Source organism: Pyrus communis, chromosome 16, assembly GCF_041283825.1.
Source record: "Pyrus communis isolate YQ-2024b chromosome 16, ASM4128382v1, whole genome shotgun sequence".
Classification (NCBI taxonomy): domain Eukaryota; kingdom Viridiplantae; phylum Streptophyta; class Magnoliopsida; order Rosales; family Rosaceae; genus Pyrus; species Pyrus communis.
Window position 1 is genome coordinate 14,453,319 of NC_142580.1, and position 19,532 is coordinate 14,472,850.

Genomic DNA, 19,532 nt, shown 5'->3' on the forward strand with positions numbered 1-19,532 from the left:
AAGATTGACACTGGAATAGTCGCCATGAGATCAAGAAGCATGTCGGTAAAAAGAACCCATGAACAACATCGCCGACAAGGGCGAGCAACGGGAGTGACCAACAAGGGTGGTGGTGCAGACACCCGAGGTAAAGCTCTACACACCCGAGCAAAGATCCGCGGCAAAATGCAGTAAGTAGAGGCGGTTTGCGATCAAAAATGAAGAGAGAGATGATGGAGCCAATTGAGGAAGATGATGGAGGGGAAGGAGTCAAGGAGGATGGAATAAACGGGGGATTGAGGTATAGGCCCCAGGATGGTGAAATCAAAGACAAAAGGAGAAAAAGGAGGAGTAGATCGTGCAGATAGCATGGATGGGGAAAGAAAATGCGCAGGCACCAAGAAGAGGAAGGAAAAACTGAAAAAAAATAGAGCACAAACCACAAAGGGAATACACGAGGTTGTTACTGACCCGAGTCAAAGCTAGGGCCGGTGCCAAAACAAAACGGAGAAACGAAAACCAATCACACGACGATGAGAAAGCCTCCCACAGAAGAGTGAAAAGCTCTCACAGGGGAGAGAACGAAAACCCTGGTTGGATTCTAGTAAAAGCTAAGACTGGTCACTAATCAACCCATATTATAACACGTACAAAGCAAAGTGACGGTTGAATACCCAATTCTGATCAACACAACTGCGAGCAATTCTGATGAAGATAATTCTAATTTCATTTAGCAAAAGTAGATTGCATGACTTGTGAACAAAGGAAAACCATAGGCCACAACAAATTCATATCTTGAAGTAAACAGTGTACCTCAACCCCTCAACAGGAAATAATCGAAGTAAAGAATCCTACCAAAGAACATTCGAATAAAATTACAGGGGCGTTGATAAGCAGATTAACATCCCCGTCATATGTATACGGAGCAGCAGCCACTTCGACAGCCTAAACTCTGAACGCTTCATGAAGATCTATTACCACTCTGATATACTTCTAACCCGTTTTGGTTTTTGGGGCAGCCTTCTTTTTGACTTGCCTCCTTGGAATTGAGTTCTTCATGCCAATGAAGAATAGCAGTGCACCAAAAAGCGCTGCGTGCTGTAGAAAGAAAGTTGAATCTCAGCAAACGAGGTTCCTGCTCATTTGGAATAAAATTATATGATGAAAAAACACACAAAGCAACACGCACACGTACACAAACCTGCAAGAATTCGTTTAGGAGTATGCCAAATTTGGCGTTCTCAGGACTGTAGTTGTAGAAATCATAGATAAGGGGAGTGGTAATTGCCAATTGTAGAAGCTACAATAGAAAAACGTTATACGTGTCAATAATTTTCAAAAAGCTTATATGTTGGCCAGAAATTTAGAAAAATAATACTAACCAGGAGAGAAGCTCCAAAGGAACTGTTAAGCACGAATAGAAGTCCTCCAAGCCCTTTCATTGCTACCACACCAGCAGCTAAATGTCTTACCTGAACAAGAAATTCCCGTATCAAAAGCGAAACTACAAATACGCAGCATGACCAAAGAATCCAAGCGAGAAACTGCAGCGAAGGAAATAAAAAGACTTACCTCTATCTCCGGTATTGCAACCCCTAGCTTAGCGGACAAATTTTTCTTGAACACATTAAACTTGGGAGCCAAGTCCTTTGCAGCAGGGCCACCATCAACACCAAATTCATTAAACCTGCATACACAGATGTTACATCAACACAAAGGAACAGAATATTGTCTAAATTTTAACACACCAACGTGCAACAGATTTTGCTAAAGATACACAATACGCCTAGCAAATTTGTGCATAATTCTAGCAATATGGTGCACAGAACATGACCGCAAATAATTACTTTTGTAAAATGATGGTAAACCAACGGGCGAAGCGCCAGAAGATACTTATTCTTAACAATATCAGCGCAGAAAACAGGCCAATTCCTTGACTAATGTCCTTAATACATAAATTTACATATATGTGTGTGGGTATTGAGGAAAACGAAAGCAGGGGATTTGAAGTCACGACATTACAATATTTACAACAACCGTCACTAAATAGCGAAAAATGGAAACTTGATTTTGAAATTAACTTTATCACCTAAAGTGCCATTCCATACTGTAAATAGAGATAAATTATCCGAATCAAACTAACGAAACTTGAAAACTCGAAACAGAATATTGTCTTAGTTTTAAGGGAAGAAAATGAAAAGATTCTTCAAAAGTATGGAAATAAGTTCTTAGACACATTTCAAAGACCAGACAAGAAGCACCCAACTCAACTTCGCAGAGACGCAAACAAGTTGGTTTCGCGTTGGAAAAATTTATTCTTAATCCAGATTCCATAAGACAATACAAAAGATCATTAGATCTTCACAATTCATTCAACCACCCGACACTCTACGTGCCGAAATTAATCAAACCAACAAGGGATTTCGAAACCGAGCACACATTAATAGATCTCAGTCATTTCATAACACTAATAAATCTAAAACTAAGCAGTAACAGCAATCCAGAACACTTGAATTATTGTTTTGGAAAACAATTACCTTTTTTTAATTTTATTGAAATCTCACTTCAAAAATGTCAAGCACACAAACACCAATATATATACATACACACACACACACACACACACAAAAACATATTATGCAGAGGCATCAGAAATCTGGAAAAAAAAAGAAAAAAAAAACCCCCGAAATATGCTTAAAGTTAGATCGAAGAAGTAAAGCTAAACTAAATCAGCTAAGAGTAGAAAAGCAAAAAGGAGTATACATGTATGGTTGGGAGAGAAGCCCTAATCGAGCAGATCTAGAGAGAGAGAGAGAGAGAGAGGAGAGAGAGAGCTTACGCTTGCCAAGCAGAGAGCATGAAGATGGAGGCGAAGAGGACGCGGCCGAGGAAGGAGACGAACCCCATTGTCTTTCTGCACAGGAGGATAAAGAAGAAGGACGACAGAGCGCCGAAAACGACGGGGTTCGCAGGGTCTCCGAGGCGTTTGGTTGGTGTGCGGGTAGTTGTTTCTCGTTTGGGTTCGGTATTTAAAGAAGCGGATTTTTAAGGGCTCAAAGACTTAAGAATTAATAATAATAATTAAGATGGCCGGACAGGAAAGCCCCCGGTTGCTTTGAAATCTCAATCCAAACTGCAGAGAGCCTTGGACTTTGATACTGATTTTATTGGATAAATTACAGAGAACTATCTCAACTATTAGTTCATTAATAGTTTCATACATCGTTTTTAAAAAGTTTCAATGTCATACCTCATCTACGAATTTGTTACAATTTCATACCTTATTTCAGTTGTCTATCAATTCCTCCGTTAAAATGCTGATGTGGCAAGTGACGGGACCCATTTTATATTAAAATATTAATTAAATATTAAAAAAATTAAAAAAAAAAAAAGAAAGAAATCCAAACCCATATCCCATCCCGCCCCCCTTCCCATCTTCGTCGTCCGTCCCCCCATTCCAAACCCAAAACCCTCTCCCCCCGGGGCCTCTCTTCCTCCATATCCTCCTCCCTCCCATGGCGCTCCTCCCCTTCCCCCTCCTCCTCCTCCTTCTCCTCCTCCTCCTCCTCCTCCGCACCTACCCTTGCACCCACTCTCCGCACCCACCCTCTTCCCTCCTCTACACACCCCACTTCTTAAATCCAGACCCATTCAAAACCCCCAGTTCGTCTTCCCCCCACCTGAGCCCAACCTGCAACCCACAAAAAAAAAAAAAAAAACCCAGATCCCTTCTTCCCCGACCCCTTTTTCCTTGCACCCACCCTCGAGGGGAAGATGAAGATGGTTTTTTTTTTTTTTCCTTTTCTTTTCAGGGTTGCAGGTTGGGCTCAGGTGGGGGGAGAGGTTAGTGAAGCAAGAGGAGGAGGAGGATGGGGAGGGGAGGGGGAGGAGCCCCATGGGAGGGAGGATGACATGGAGGAAGAGAGGCCGGGGTGGGGGGGGTGGTGAGGGGAGGGATGGGATATGGATTTTGGTTTCTTTCTTTTTTCTTTATAAATATTTAATTAATATTTTAATAGAAAATGTCTCCCGTCACTTGCCAAGTCAGCATTTTAATGGATGAATTGACAGACAATTGATGGAAGATATGAAATTGTAACAAATTCGTAGATGAGGTATGACATTGAAACTTTTTAAAGACGAGGTATGAAACTGTTAATGACCCAATAGTTGAGGTAGTTATGGGTAATTTACCCAATTTTATTTGACCCTCATCACTTCTTTATATTGTTTTTTGGGAGGATAGTCATGTTGTGTAAAATTTTGATTTTGTCCACACCATTTTCAACTCTTGTGTTAAAATTTAAAACTTTTAATTCAAAAAATTAGATTTTAACTTATAAATGGTTTTTTCTGTTTCAATTCTTCTACATTAAATTTTTAGTCCGAGATTATTAAAGGATGAATTTAGGATAATTTTTTTTCTTCAAGTAACTTTTTAAAACAAATTAGGGTTAATTACACTTTACCACCTCAGGTTTGAGGTCGATTTTAAATCCTTACAACATCTTTAAAACATTTTACTTTCATACCTTAAGTATTAGTTTATTTCAATATAATACATCCGTTACATTTTTCATCCATTGATCCGTTAAAAGCTGACGTTGTTGCTACATTTGTGCCACGTGGCTGCCAAATTTATGCCACGTGGCAAACAAAATAATTTTTTATTACCTTATTATAAAAAATAAAAGGGTAAATTACATAGAACTACCTCAACTATTGGGTCATTAACAGTTTCATACCTTGTCTTTAAAAAGTTTCAATGTCATACCTTATCTTTGAATTTGTTGCAATGTCATACCTTCCATCAGTTGTCTGTCAATTCCCCTATTAAATACTGACGTGGCTTGAGTCGGGACCCACTTTCTATTAAAATAATAATAAAGTATTAAAAAAATTTCAATATTAACTACATATTTAAAAAAAAAAAAATCCACCAAACCAAACCCAGATTCCCTTCCCCCCCAAAACTCCATCTCGTTCCCATCTTCCCATCGGTCCGCCCTCGCCCCCCCCCCCCCAAAAAAAACCTTTTTTCCAAACCCAGAACCCCACTCCTACCTCCCTCGCAACCCCCGCAACCCCTTTTCTCCAGCCTCCCAACCATCTCTACCTTCTTACTCTCTTCACCTCCCCTCCTATTAAACTTTAAAATAAAATAAAAAATAAAAAATAATCAGAGGGTCCCCATTACCTCTGTCAATGAGTTTGTCAATGAGGCGGGACCCAATGAACCCAGCTTCGTTGGTGATGACGATTCGCAGCCTCTGTTGGTCAAGCGTAACAGGGACGCGACCCACCTTGGCATGGGTGGGCTTGGAGACGAGGTCGTGGGCGGTGGAGAAGGTTCTGGAGATGGAGTTGGCGGCGGAGTTGGGATCGGAGAGGTCCATGAAAAGAAGGATCCATCAACTACCTCTTCAAGGAGCAGCGCCTTGAAGAGAACATTCTGACGAGGATGAAGAAGAGGCCCTGCTCCTTGAAGAGGTAGTTGATGGATTTGGGTGGCGGATTTAATGGATCTGGGTCGATGGGGAAGATGGGAAAGGGATGGGGAGTTTCGGGGGTGAATAGGATCTGGGTTTGGTTTGGAATTTTTTGGTTTTTTGGTTTTTTTAATTTTTTAATATTTAGTTAATATTTAATTATTATTTTTAATATGCTAATGTGGCTTTGGTTCCCCCTCAAGCCACGTCAGCATTTAATGGAGGAATCGATAGACAACTGACGGAATGTATGAAATTGTAACAAATTCGTAGATGAGGTATGACATTGAAACTTTTTAAGGACGAGGTATGAAACTGTTAATGACCCAATAGTTGAGGTAGTTCTGTGTAATTTACCCAAAATAAAAAATAAAAAAAAAACATGAAAACCAGAAACCCATTCCCCCCTTCCGACCACCTTCATCCTCTTCCCCATCACCACCACAACCCTTCTCCATCACCATCGCAGCCCCCAGATTACTCCTCCCTCTTCATAACCCCGACACACCTTCTCCCTCTCCTCCACTCTCTTCACCTCCCCTTCCCTGGCCGAGACCCACCGCCAAAGATGACGCCGAATTAGAATTTAGACCTCTTTCCAACTCCTTATCTTCCCTCAGCCCCCTTCCCCACCGCCACTTAACCTCACCCTTCTCAAGCTCCGACTGCTCAACGACACCACTGAGATCTTCAGCACCGAGCTCCCCCCTGATTTCTGGCTCACCTCCCTTCCCAGGCTTAAATTTGTTGCAACCTTCTTCCTCTATTTCTTTTCCCAAATTTACATTATGAAGATTATGTTTTTATTGAATTTGCGTTATGGGTTTTGATTGTTAAAAATTTTGAATAGCATTTGTGTTGTGGGTTTTTGATTGTTGAAGGTTTTGAATTGCATTTGTGTTGTGAGTTGAGGTTGCGGCTGAAAGAATGGAGAAAGGGGGTAGGGTGATGATGTAAGAGACGGGTAGGTTTTGGGTGGGGTGGGGGGGGGTTGCAACTTGCAAGGGAGGTGGGGGGTGGCGTGGGAGGTGGGGGTGAGATGGGATGGGGTGTTTGGGTTGCAGGGAAGGGTAAGGGCTCGGGGAAGAAGATGGGTGGTTTTATTTATTTATTTTTTAAAATTTTAAAATAGGGTAATAAAAATTATTATTTTTGCCACGTGGCATAAATTTGGCAGCCCATGTGGCACAAATATGGCAATCACGTTAGCTTTTAACAGATCAATGGATGGAAAATGTAACAAATGTATTATATTGAAATAAAATAGTACTTAAGGTATGAAAGTGAAATGTTTTAAAGATGTTGTATGGAATTGAAATCGACCCCAAACCTGAGGTGTAAAGTGTAATTTACCCAAAAATTATGTAGACTATCTTAATTTATTTTTATGAACATTTTAACTTAAAGATATATAGATTCCGATAAATATTGTAAAATCACTAAACTGACATCATATGATAACCCGTCCCTACTTTTACGATTTTATTAATTTTTAAAAGCATGAATTGATGAAAATGCCCTAGGGGAGAGAGTATGGACTTTGGTTAACCGTCATTACGTGACACGTATGAGCTATTAATTTACCAAACCCTTGAAGTACTCGACGTTACGAACGCGTATGCGTAAGCGGAATCGAACTTGGACCTACGACGAAGTTTTTTACGGAACTACAAAATTCGAGGGTGTTTTATGAAATTTGAATTTTGGGGTATTTTATTATTTTAATATTGTCTGAGGATATTTTAAATATTTTATAATTTTTCTAGCCAGTGGGACCCACCCACGTGGGACTCCCTACTCTTTTTCCCTCCAATCCCGTGCTTTTTTCTCATCAGTCTTGAGGACACCCATCTCGTTCGTACCCTCAAACTCTCTCAGCCATCTCCTTCTCATCTCTCATCTCTCTTCTCTTTGTAACAAACGGTGGAGCCGAGCAGCAACCACCACCTCGCCACCTTTCCAACGAACTACACCTGAACCACTATCGCCATCTTACTACCTAAACGAATTCCACGAAACCCAGAAGTGGGGAAAACCCCCAGGCATTCTGGTCAATTTCTCCTCTTCAAATCATGACCACCATCGCTATTCTCGTGATCAGAAAACCACCACTCTGCAGTAGTAGACCACCATCTCTTTTTTGGTGTTTTACTTAGGACACCCTGGCTCGAGGACTTCTTCCCATTCAGTGGGAACCACCACTGCTCAACGTTTCTCCGACGACCTTCGGTACAGATCTCACCGTATCTTGGCCTCGCTTCGATAGACCTATTCCTTGCATTTCCTACTTCATTACGGTTTTTGTACCAACAAATTTGGCTAAGAAATGAGCTCGTTTGGAGCTCGGGAAGTTGGACCTTCAACCTGTAAAACACAGGTCCTCGTGAAGAAAGCGAGTACGTTTGTACTTGCAACGCGTGGGCGCGTGGCTGCCTGTGCAACCACCTTGTGGCGGCGCGTGCGGTGGCGTTGGGAGGAACCCGACGTCTTTCCTTAGGTTTCTCAACGTGCCGGACCAAAATTCACCCACCATTTTCTGAAATTCGACCGTTTTAAAATAATTTCTTTATTAGTCGTAGTTTGTATGAAAATATGTTTATACGTTCGTACGTTACGTATTTACATAAATAGTTTCGTTTCTAGGTGAAACGCATTGCAATGACTTTCAATGCAACGAGGTAGTTTCGACTCGATGACACGATATGTGAGTGGGTCTTTTCTTTGATATATACACACATATATATATATATATATATATATATAGGTTAGTTTCCATGTATACATTTATAAATAAATTCTCTACATGATTGCCATGATTAAACTTACGTTTATAAGAAACGCCTTATTGTTGGGAAATGATGAAATAATCCTACAGGATGCACATGTAAGCTTACCATAAGGGAACGCCTTAATTATATTTATGGTCATGAATAATATGAAATTGACTAGAATTGTTGAATGGTTGTGGCATGATTATAATTACAATATTTGCTCATCGTTTGCTGCACCAATGTTAGTGCTCACCCAAGGCCAGGGCTAGTATTTCATGTGTATGTTCATATCCTCACCACTTGCATCAGTTGATTATATTTAAGAAACAAGGTGCGTATTTTGCTTTGAATCCAAATACAGTGAATTTCATTATTTTTTTTTCTAGCTTACATTTAAGAAATAATGTGTTTGTTTCATTTGGATCTCGAAACAGTGACTTAGATTCTAGAAATAATGACTTAGATTTCAGAAACAGTGTTACTTAAAATCCAGAAACAGTTTATTTTTACAGTTCAAAAATAGTGACCTGTCGTTATTATTGACTAGCATGCAAATCTTAAATTTATTTTTTGGAGAAAGAAACGATAAACTCCACTAACGATGGAAAATTGAAAAACAGTACCTCGAATACACTATGAATAATAATGACGATCACATTGCAACAAAATAATACAAAATATAAATTAAATAGCATGAGGATCTATATTTTTGTTTCAGAGAAAAAGAAGAAGGTTTGCAAAACAACGATGAACTCCATTAACGATGAAAATCTGGAAATCAACCTAAAAAAGTTAGGGGTAAAATCGACAAATCATAATTTATTATAGTTGGGCCATTTTTAGTTGGACTACTTTAATATGGGCCTTGTACTAATCATTAAACTAAACTTATAACATGGTTTTTTTTTTTATATTAAAACTAAAACTTTTCAAACCCTTTTCATTAGTTTTCCTTATTTTTCATGAATAGTATTAGACCATAATTATATACTATCTCTAACCGAATGAGGCTATTTTTTAGCCCTCTCAATAATTTATTAATTTAATTTTATTCTTTAATTTTATTGGTTAATTGAATTAAACTACTATATTAAAATAAGGTTTTTTAACATATTTTGAGTGCCATTTGTTACTAAATGAATAAGCTTCCAGATATATTTTGAGTTCCACTTGAAGATGTGGCCATTTGAAAATTATTGAAAAAATTAAAGGAAAGATTATTGGAAGAGATAAGAGAGAGGTGTGTATGAAAAGAGTGTTTGAGGTGAATAGAATGTGAAGAATTAAAATAAAATGAGGTAATATAGTATGGAAGAGTGAAAATGATGTGAGAAATGGTGTAGAAATGTCTTAGGTATTTACAGAAAAGAAATTAGAATTTTTTTTTAATTTCGTCCATATGGATGGATTTTGGCTTGGTGGGTTCCAAGATTTTTTAGCCTACATGTGAAATCCCATCCTTGATTTTATCATATTTTGTATTTTCGGACTTATGAAATTACCAAAATGCCCCTTAAGGCATAATTGTTGACTTTCGTTGACCGTCCTGTCGAAACGCGTATAATTTAATTAAGTTATTCTTGTCGTACTCATCGCCATGAACGCGTAGGAGCGAATGGTTTCGAATTCGGATTTATAACGAAGATTTTACGTTTCAAACATCGAACGTTTTTCGTGTTTCGTCTTTAATGACCTTGTTATGTGAGCCACTAAGGCTCACATGTCTTCTCCGTTTTCCCTCATCATGACCCCTTTTTCTTCTTTTTTTTTTTCTGGAAACCACACACACTCTCTTTCATTTCTCTTCCTTTCTACATTCTCATGTCTTTCTCAAACCACCCCCTCCGAGGGTTTCTTTCACAAACAAACAACACAACAACATCAACATCCCCACCAACACCCTAGTAAACTCAGATTTTAAAGAGAACTCTCCAAACCTTCCTAAACTAGCTGCATAGTGCTTATACTGTTCATCAAGTTTTCCGACGAGTTTCCACATTCTCCGGCGAATGTAGGCCTCGAACTTCGTCCAAAAGTTGTAGATCGTGTCTTGGTGTATGTTTGAAAGTAGTTTTGAGAAGTTTTAGTGAACTTTAGACGTAGGAACCTCATGGGGAAAGCTTCCCTAGTTTTCTGACGAAGCACTGCCACTTTCGAGGTGATTTCCAGCCAAACTATGGTGAGTTAGCCGGCGTGCAATGTATCAATCTCTTCATCTCATTGAGAACTACAATTTTTATTTTTGTTGATTTGGTTGAGTATTGGATGAGTTAGGAGCCTTGGAAAACCTGCCCAGAAATCGGTCGATCCACGACCTGAAACCAAGTCGACCCGACCCGATAACCCTTAATCTAGATCCAAACCCATCCAAAAAACCGGCCCAAACCCAAACTTCAACTGAACTGCCCCCAATCCCAGAACCCAGTCGGCGCATGGATTCATGCTTGGGAGCCTACCTTGGCCGGCGTATGGAGCACACGCACCTCCACTGGAGGTACTGTGCTCCGCCGCTGTCCACGACGATGACCACGGTAGCGCCAGTGACTTTTTCGACCATCTTTCCAATGACCCAAATCGGCGTATGGCATTTCAGGCTGCCATCCCGTGGCAGCGCATGGGGGTACCCAAGGTCCCCCTTTATATTTTTCGACGTCCTGAATCCATTTATGGCATCCGCTTTTTGAAATTCCATTGTTATGGTAGAGTTTTATTAATTGGACTCTTTATGTGCGTAGGTGCGTTTGTTAGTGGTGTGTCCGTTCCCCCTAGTTTGCACGACTCTTTGACGATGGAGTATTTATGAGTGGACCCCTTCTAAAATGCATGATTTTACTATTAGAAATGCATACATGAAAAGTATGATTTAATGGCTACGTTTTATGAAAAATTGGATCTACAATTTATGATATATATCATGCTTTATCGACTTTACGTTCTTCGTAGTATATATGATTGATGACTATATACAATGAACATGATTTAAGACATGATGTTTGAGCTACTGAGCTCCATTGAGATATATATACTTATATTTTGGAAAGATTATGCTCAATATTTTTGTGCTTATCTAATGGTCACTATATGCCTACGGGCAAATGATACTTCTATATATGCCTTCGAGTGGGTGCTGTAAGAGCCTACGGGAGATTGATACTTACATATGCCTTGGGGTGGGTGCTATAAGAGCATACGGGCGATTAATACTTACATATGCCTTCGGGTGGGCGTTGTATGAGCCTATGGACGATTATATGCCTTTAGGTGGGTACTGTAGGAGCCTACGGGCGAATGAAGGCATTCGGGCGAATGAAGGCATTCGGGCGAATGAAGTGTTCTAAATGAAGAGTTCTGTATGCCTTTGTGCGATACTGATACCACTATTTGGCACACTATTTATGATATATGTTTTACAAAGGTTTTATGACATGCTAGGGTTTTGGAAAACCTATTACATATTATACTATTGAGTTTTCATAAATTTTGGGGATTAGTACGTTACTGAATAACTGTTTTAGTATTACTTATATATCAGCTTGGTCCACTCATGTTTTGTTTTGCTCCCTCTCAGGATATAGGAATGAGGCATACGATTCGAGATATAAGGTATTCCCCTATCAGTGATATCATATCACCTTCTCTGCTTTGACATCACTTGTAATAACGCTTATTATTACATCTTCCGCTTGTATTCTAAATTAGATGTATGCTCTGAACATGTCATGCATTATCACTATATTTTTATTGACGGATGAATATTATTATATTATTTTGGGAAGGTTTGTATATGAATATTACATTGTGTAGTTCGCGCGAAATTTATATACATGTTTCACATGTTTGCGGCATATGCATTCATTAAATAGCTTGCGTCACCCTCGGGTTGTCAGCCAGCACGTGACAATCCTGCTGTCCCTTAGACATCGGGATCGGGGCATGTCACCAAACCTCTATTAGAGATGAATTTTGTGTAAAAAGGGCTATCTTTTGATTTATGGCCCTATGGTTGGCCTGGTTGGAGATAGCCTAAGAGCAACTCCACCCCTTAAAAATGTGCCAGCACCCATCCCATTTAATCTGCTTAGTGAACAGTGGTAGACCCAATGAACAGTAATTAACCAAATGCATCTCCACCCCTAAAAAATGCGCTGGCACAAACGATCTCACCTCTACAAAATGTGCTAGCACCTAGCCCATTCAAAATATTAATAATTTTTTTTATAAAATAATAAAAAAAATGTTAGTTTTAAATTCAGATAGGATTTTTAACTAATCTTGTCACACCACGTGTCATTATCAGAAAGTACTATTTTGTGCATAGATGTTCGATAAGAATTTCAACCAATCCCGACTCGCCACGTGTCATTATCTGTTTACAATAATTTAGCCAAGATTTCGAACGGATTTTCAACCAATGTTGTCACACCACGTGTCATTATTCGAGCGTACTATTTTGTGGATAAGTTTCCGATAATATTTTCAACCAATCCCGACACTCCACGTGTCACTATATGTTTACAATAATTTAGCCAGGATTTCGATCAGATTTTCAACTAATCACGTAGTGCCACGTGGCATTGTCCAGAACCTCATCCTTTCTTTTTTTGCCCATATAAACCCTACATCCATCCTCATTCATACACCAAACTAAATCCTTCTTTTTTAGCTTAGAATCCTTCTTCATCGTTTTTAAATCTTGAGTTCTTACAATGTCTTTTTCAAGGAGATTGTATGAAATTGATGAGCACCAGAAAAAATTGTTGGCACAACAGGAGGAATTGTTCAATGTGGAGGAAGGTGGAGATAAGACTTTCGCAGTGGAAGAGGATGAGGATGATGAACATAGAAGGCAGAGGACCTGACATTCTCGTTGTGTCATGGAAGTTGTGGGTCAGATAGCCAAACCCAGACGTGCCGCAAACTTCGATAGAAAAAAGGGAAAGACAAGGTAAGGATCTCTTGGAAGATTATTTTATCACCAACAGTGTATTCCCTGATCATATTTTTAGACGTCGTTTTAGAATGCAATGAAGTTTGTTCTACACAATCATGAGTGTTATTTGCAACCATGATCCATACTTTGTGCAAAAAAAAAAGAAGATGCTTTTCATATTCTAGGTCTTCTTTCTGAACAAAAAATTACGGCTACCTTGCGAATGCTTGCATATGAAGATCTGCAAATCAAGTGGATGAGATAGCGAGGATGTGAAAATCAACTGTTCTGGAGTCCTTGATATGGTTTTGCTCTGCAATTGAAGCCTTGTACACTAATAAGTACCTTCGGAAACCCACGCCAAGGGACATCAGATGCGAGGCTTTCCTGGCATGATTAGAAACATCGACTGCATGCATTGGACCTGGAAAAACTATCCAAATGTGTGACAAAGAGCTTATGGCGACATAAAATGAGCCAAAAATATCATTTTGGAAGCGGTGGCTTCATTTGATACATAGAGTTAGCATGCTTTTTTTGGTGTTCCAAGAGCTCAAAATGACTTCAATGTCCTAACCCAATCTCCAGTGGTGGAAGAATAAAGTTATTAGTTTATTTGGTGTGTGTGTGTTTTTTTAAGTTTAGTTTGACACATCCCAACCCGGAATGTCCACTAAGACTCTGAATTGAGTTGTGTTGGCTGACACTTGGAAGGTGACGAAGACATAAAGTATAATGATTTGGAAAATGTGAATAAATTTAGCCCTAAAAGTGCCTAAGGATCAGAGTGCATTGTGAGTGGGAACGAGCCCATTTCACACGCAACGTCAGAGCATAAGTAAAGTACAGTAGTGTGGGTAAAGATCATACCCTCAGAGGTAGCCACCTATACTGAGATTCGCCATAAATCCTTGTCGATACAGACTTTCAGCACCTAAAACCTGGAGGGCCGCAAAAACAGAAGGGTGAGTGGGCCTGAAAATAAAGTTTTTAATAAAAAACTTTTTTGAAAACATTATAACCCCTCGCCGTAAAACCCATATAACTTCCCAGAAAATAATAACACATACGTATATAGAAATCATGCTCGAGAGTAGTGAAAACTAAGAATATGCCATGTCAAGTATCTCAACAATGAAATAAGTAAGCCAGGTGAAATAAATCAATGTAAAATGATATGCCAGCCAGAGTCACATAATGTGACCTGTACGACTCTAAACCTGCACATAAGTCGGAACCACCTAATATGGTCTGTACGACAGGCTGGGTGTAAATAAGTGCGCTCAAGTGCTATGATCACCTGAAGGCTGTGCGAAGTATCGCAAGTCATCTACGAGTTGGAACCACCTAATGTGGTCTGTACGACAGGCTAGCACCTGCCTTGGATCCAAGGTGAGCTTGTGGTGCGGGAGGTGAACGATCACGTGAAGGCTAGGCCCTGACCTCGGGCGGAGCACTAACACCGGGGTGTAGGATAATGAGCACTAAATTCATCTAAGCATAACCATACACACTACAATTACTATCATCAATATGCACTCACTTGAAGCTTACCTGGGCATCCGTAGCGTCATGCAATAATATGTATATATACACTAATGCATAGGCTAAAATGTAAAGCAACCATGACATGACATTTTAAACGAAATTCCACTTAAAACCATTTCTGAAAAAAATGGGAAACATATATGCGTATATATAGAAAACCAAAAAACCCATTCACCTAGAGTCCACACTACAACTCCCTAGCACAAATATCAAATCGTCATGAACAATTACCGCCTAAAACAATTATCAAATCATGTCTTAGAATTCTTATCAATAGAACATATAAATTACATATCCTAATTGGGAAGATCCGTACGTCAGATTCCCAATTCGTAAGTTTCTAATATCCTCAAATATTACGTATTATAACGTATCAAAGTTTGGTGACAATCCAACGGTCGGATCGTCGATTGCTATAATAATCAAGCGGCGGACTTTCATGGAACTACGTTCAAATGATGGAAATTCGTCAATTGGACTTCACAATAGAATCAGAGTATTCAAATTTAACCTAGTAAGGTCAGAGGACATCTCAGCCCACGCGCTGCTGCAGGTGGCGGTTGGCCGCCCCGACTTGTCGAAAAATTCAACTATTTCTAAAAATTACCAAATTTTACAGGAATGAAGATCTCAACGAGTTGAACAAGTTTCATACATGTGACTAAGGCCAATTTGGCCAGGAAAAGCCCTAATTTCATGAAAACCTTCCGGAAACCTTTGAGATGGATGTTCTTGATTTGTCATCTCCAGTGCTCCGCCTCCTCTACAACTGAATGGGCTTATTCTAAGCCTCATGGGGAGTCTATTGATGGTAGTGGTTGACTGAGGTACCTTCAGATTTGGTGGATCGCCACTCCGAAGCCGTCGCACCCATCGGTGCAAAACCCCTTAATTCCAAACCCAATCCTCTCAAATTTGATGTAGAAATGGTAAAGGAAGGGTCAATATGAGGATTGGAAGTGGTAAATTGGTCCAATCCATCGGAAAAATGATGAATTTCACCGGAGAAACCTACGGGTCACAACTGGGTTCGCGAGTCGCACGAGTCAAGGGTGATTTCGTGCTTCTCGTTTCTCTCAATTCCCCTTATTTCCTCTGCTTCCTATTGGTTCTCCATACATCACTCCTCTTCTAATTTGTCTCACCTCTCCCTCTTTTCTGATTTGTCTCACCTCTCCTTCATTTCTCTCATTTATACTCCATCTGCACCGACCGTCTTTTGTTCCTTTTAATCTGGGCCACACACGTGACATCCCATATTTTGCTCCAAAAATTTGGAATTTTCTATATATTAACCAATTTACTAAAATGCGCCCAACTTTAAACGTTAATAACTCCTTCGTTATAACTTCAAATTGCGTTCCGTTTGCACCCACGCGTCCGTAGTGACGAGTACTATGAGGATACGTTAAGAAAATGAACCTTATGTGACATGTCACAGCAGTCAACAAAAGTCAACACTTTGTCTCAAAGGACATCTTCGTAAATTCACTTTTTAAAATTATAAAAATCATAATAATTGGGGACGGGTCGTTACAATTTACCCCCTTAAGAAAATTTTGTCCTGAAATTTAAAATGACTTGCTAAAAATAAAATACTCGAAATTAGGGAGAAAATATGTATGTAAATACATACACCGAGTTAGAGCGCTACATAAAAGAAAATGCCATTCCGTCGCGATCAGATTGCAATTATTCCTCTTTCATGCCTCCAAGCTCATACCTTCTTCCTTCCTAAATAACATAGTAGTATAATACTCGTATAACCCGTAAGGTTGAAAATATCAATTATTATGTAACAACATAAGAAAATACTTGTATTGAGTTTAAAACCAAGAGTGCAAATAGCTCATCCAAAATTTTTAATGGCAGAAATAACCATATAAATAGAATAACTTAGTAAGAAAATATTTGTTCGAGAAAAATCAAAACCCAAAATGAAAATAGACCTTACCAAACATTCTTCATGCCACGAACTTCGAGAATGAGTCCGAACCATAGCTAACTAATAAGTGTTGCCGTAGATGAACAGTCTTGCCCACTTGCTTAGTGGGCCCAACAATTAAGCCATCGATATTACAGTCTGCAGCCTGTAATGCTGATCACCCATTGTTATCTCAATAAGCTAGTGAGAAGTTCCTGAGGGTGCCAAAATATCGTTTTGGTTCTCATGCGCTAATATGCCTAGATTGCTCGATTCATGCCTCGATCGCGATACCGTACTATCCCAGAACGCACCAAACCATCTGCTAGAAGTGTTTTGACGTCCACATTCCCACAACAATATGACCCTAGAGTGAAGTAGTGGAAATATACGTAGAGACGAACATATATTACAAAAAGCTTCATTCGTGGCTAATCATTATAGTTGCTCTCCAAATTGAAGGGTATAAAATCTAAAAGCTTAAATTAGAGAAAGCATATTTCTGACGACATCCCTCTAGTGACAGTTGCAGTCTCGAGCCACACTTAAAAATTAACGCCACAATTATCAAGCTCACAACCTATGTTCATACCTTCACCAATATCATACTGAATTACTACTCAATCCTCAAAGTCGCTTGGCATTCTTTTTGGTAAATCTGATAAACTTGTAAGAAGATTATACTCCAATAGTTCTTGCTAGCATCGATATGAAACTGGTGCACACATTTGCCAAGTCGACCTATCATGAATTTCTCAATGGTTGAGCGAGAAACCATGTTGAGAAGACTAAAAGAATGCTCAAGAATTTGAGGGTCAAAACAAGTCCAGGAAATATAGAGTACAAGATATCCGGATTGAATTGTAACATCCCACATCGTCCAAGAGAGTTGATCCCGTAAGCCTTATATGTATATTCCCATCTCTACCTAGAAGAAGGCCTTTTGGGAGCTCATTGGCTTCGGGTTTCATCGGAACTCCGAAGTTAAGCGAGTAGCGCGCGAGAGCAATCCCATGATGGGTAACCCACTGAGAAGTTGCTCATGAGTTCCCAAAAACAAAAACCGTGAGGGCCTGGTCGGGGCCCAAAGCGGACAATATTGTGCTACAGTGGAGTCGAGCCGGGGATGTGGTGGGGGCCCGGGCCAGGATGTGACAATTTGGTGTCAGAGCCAATCCCTGGCTTGAAGTGTGCCGACGAGGATGTCGGGCCCCTAAGGGGGGTGGATTGTAACATCCCACATCGCCCAAGGGAGTGGATCCTGTAAGCCTTATATGTATATTCCTATCTCTACCTAGAACGAGGCCTTTTGGGAGCTCACTGGCTTCGGGTTCTATCGGAACTCCGAAGTTAAGCGAATAGCACGCGAGAGCAATCCCAGGATGGGTGACCTATTAGGAAGTTCTCGTGTGAGTTCCCAGAAATAAAACCATGAGGGCCTGGTCAAGGCCCAAAGTGGACAATATCGTGCTACGGTGGAGTCGAGCCTGAGATGTGGTGGGGGCCCGGGACAGGATGTGACATGAATATACAATTTCGATGTCCGAACACGTGTAAATATTTAACTTACTCACGCGCTAGCAACGAAAGGGGTGGCAGATAACTTAACTTGAATAATAGTTTAAGGAGGGTTGATAGACGAAAACTTAAATTTTTCCTTAACTCAAAATTCACAATAGTTTGTTACATCGATAGCTCTAGGAATAATAAATCACCGATCGTGATGATTTACTCTATAGAATGCTGATTGGGTGATTTAAGGACTGATGGTCTGAACTTGAAGTTTCGACATCTAAGTGATCCTCCTGGATAGTCTATCAACATTAGAAATGATATGGGGGAATAGATGAGTGACTCAAAGTCAACTAAGATACCTTTAATACCAGGGGGTAAAACTGAGGGTACGAACAAAGTTGATGCGGACTGAAATATCAAAGAGTCGGACAATTTCAAAAATAACGAATTATGTCGAAAGACTAAACAATTCTGTGGTTATCACAGGCCAAACGTAGAATGGTCGAATTTAAGAATGAGCTAACAAGGTTTTTGGATGATTGAAAAGTAACATCACAAAAGTATTAGAGCTATCAGGGCTAAAAGTGATTTTTCTAAGATGTTATTCTGTTGAGTGCTACCACTTTAGCATCGTCGTCACATAAGACATTTCTAGAGTCTTGACAAAAGTAGACTCGTTATGAATTCTAATAGGTGGTATTCTAATGGACACTGCCAAGGAATCAAAACTATTTTGGATTTCCAATCTTTAAAGGTTTAATACTAATGGCTGGAGGATAAGGATAAAATTGGTTAGTAAAGTCTCCGATGATACACAGTTACCAATACATTATCCCTGCTTAAGGCCATCAACTTGCCTCAAATCTACATCTTTCCTTGGCAGGGAATTTCTTCACTTTAAATCTAAGGGTATTCATTAAAATGCTCTTCTAAAATGTTGATAAGTCGACAAAACTACCCAAAACTTAGGAAAAGCTAACACACGTATTCAACGAGGTGGCAAAATTCGGAAGTTAGGTTAAAAAAACCAAGAATGCATACATCACGTGTGTGATGAACGCAATACTGGCCAACTTATACTTTGATACCAACCCAACCTGACACACCCGACTCGGAATGTCTACTAGGACTCCAAATCGAGCTGTGCTGGCCAACACTTGGAAGGTGATGAAGCCATAAAGTATAGTGATGTGGAAAATGTGAACACATTTAGCCCTAAAAATGCCTAAGGACCAAAGTGCACTGGGAGCGGGAATGAGCTCGTTTCACACGCAACGTCAGAGCATAAGTAAAGTACAGTAGTGTGGGTAAGGATCATACCTTCAGAGGTAGCCACCTATACTGAGATTCGCCATAAATCCTCGTCGATACGGACT

At 39.7% G+C, this 19,532-nt stretch overlaps 1 protein-coding gene across 2 annotated transcripts; it reads right to left on the reverse strand.

The window, feature by feature from the left end:
• Nucleotides 1-682: 682 nt before the first annotated feature.
• LOC137731606 (uncharacterized) lies at nucleotides 683-3,116 on the reverse strand. 2 transcript variants are annotated; one of them, XM_068470762.2, is made up of 5 exons: nucleotides 2,819-3,116; nucleotides 1,552-1,666; nucleotides 1,362-1,451; nucleotides 1,181-1,279; nucleotides 683-1,077 (listed from the first exon to the last, which is right to left on the reverse strand). In XM_068470762.2, the coding sequence occupies exons 1-5, from the start codon at nucleotides 2,884-2,886 to the stop codon at nucleotides 973-975; spliced, it is 477 nt and encodes a 158-aa protein (XP_068326863.1). In that variant the 5' UTR covers nucleotides 2,887-3,116; the 3' UTR covers nucleotides 683-972. The 2 variants fall into 2 exon arrangements, with proteins under 2 accessions (XP_068326863.1, XP_088544434.1); XM_088688308.1 differs by having other exon boundaries at nucleotides 1,175-1,279; nucleotides 2,819-3,013.
• Nucleotides 3,117-19,532: the final 16,416 nt, after the last annotated feature.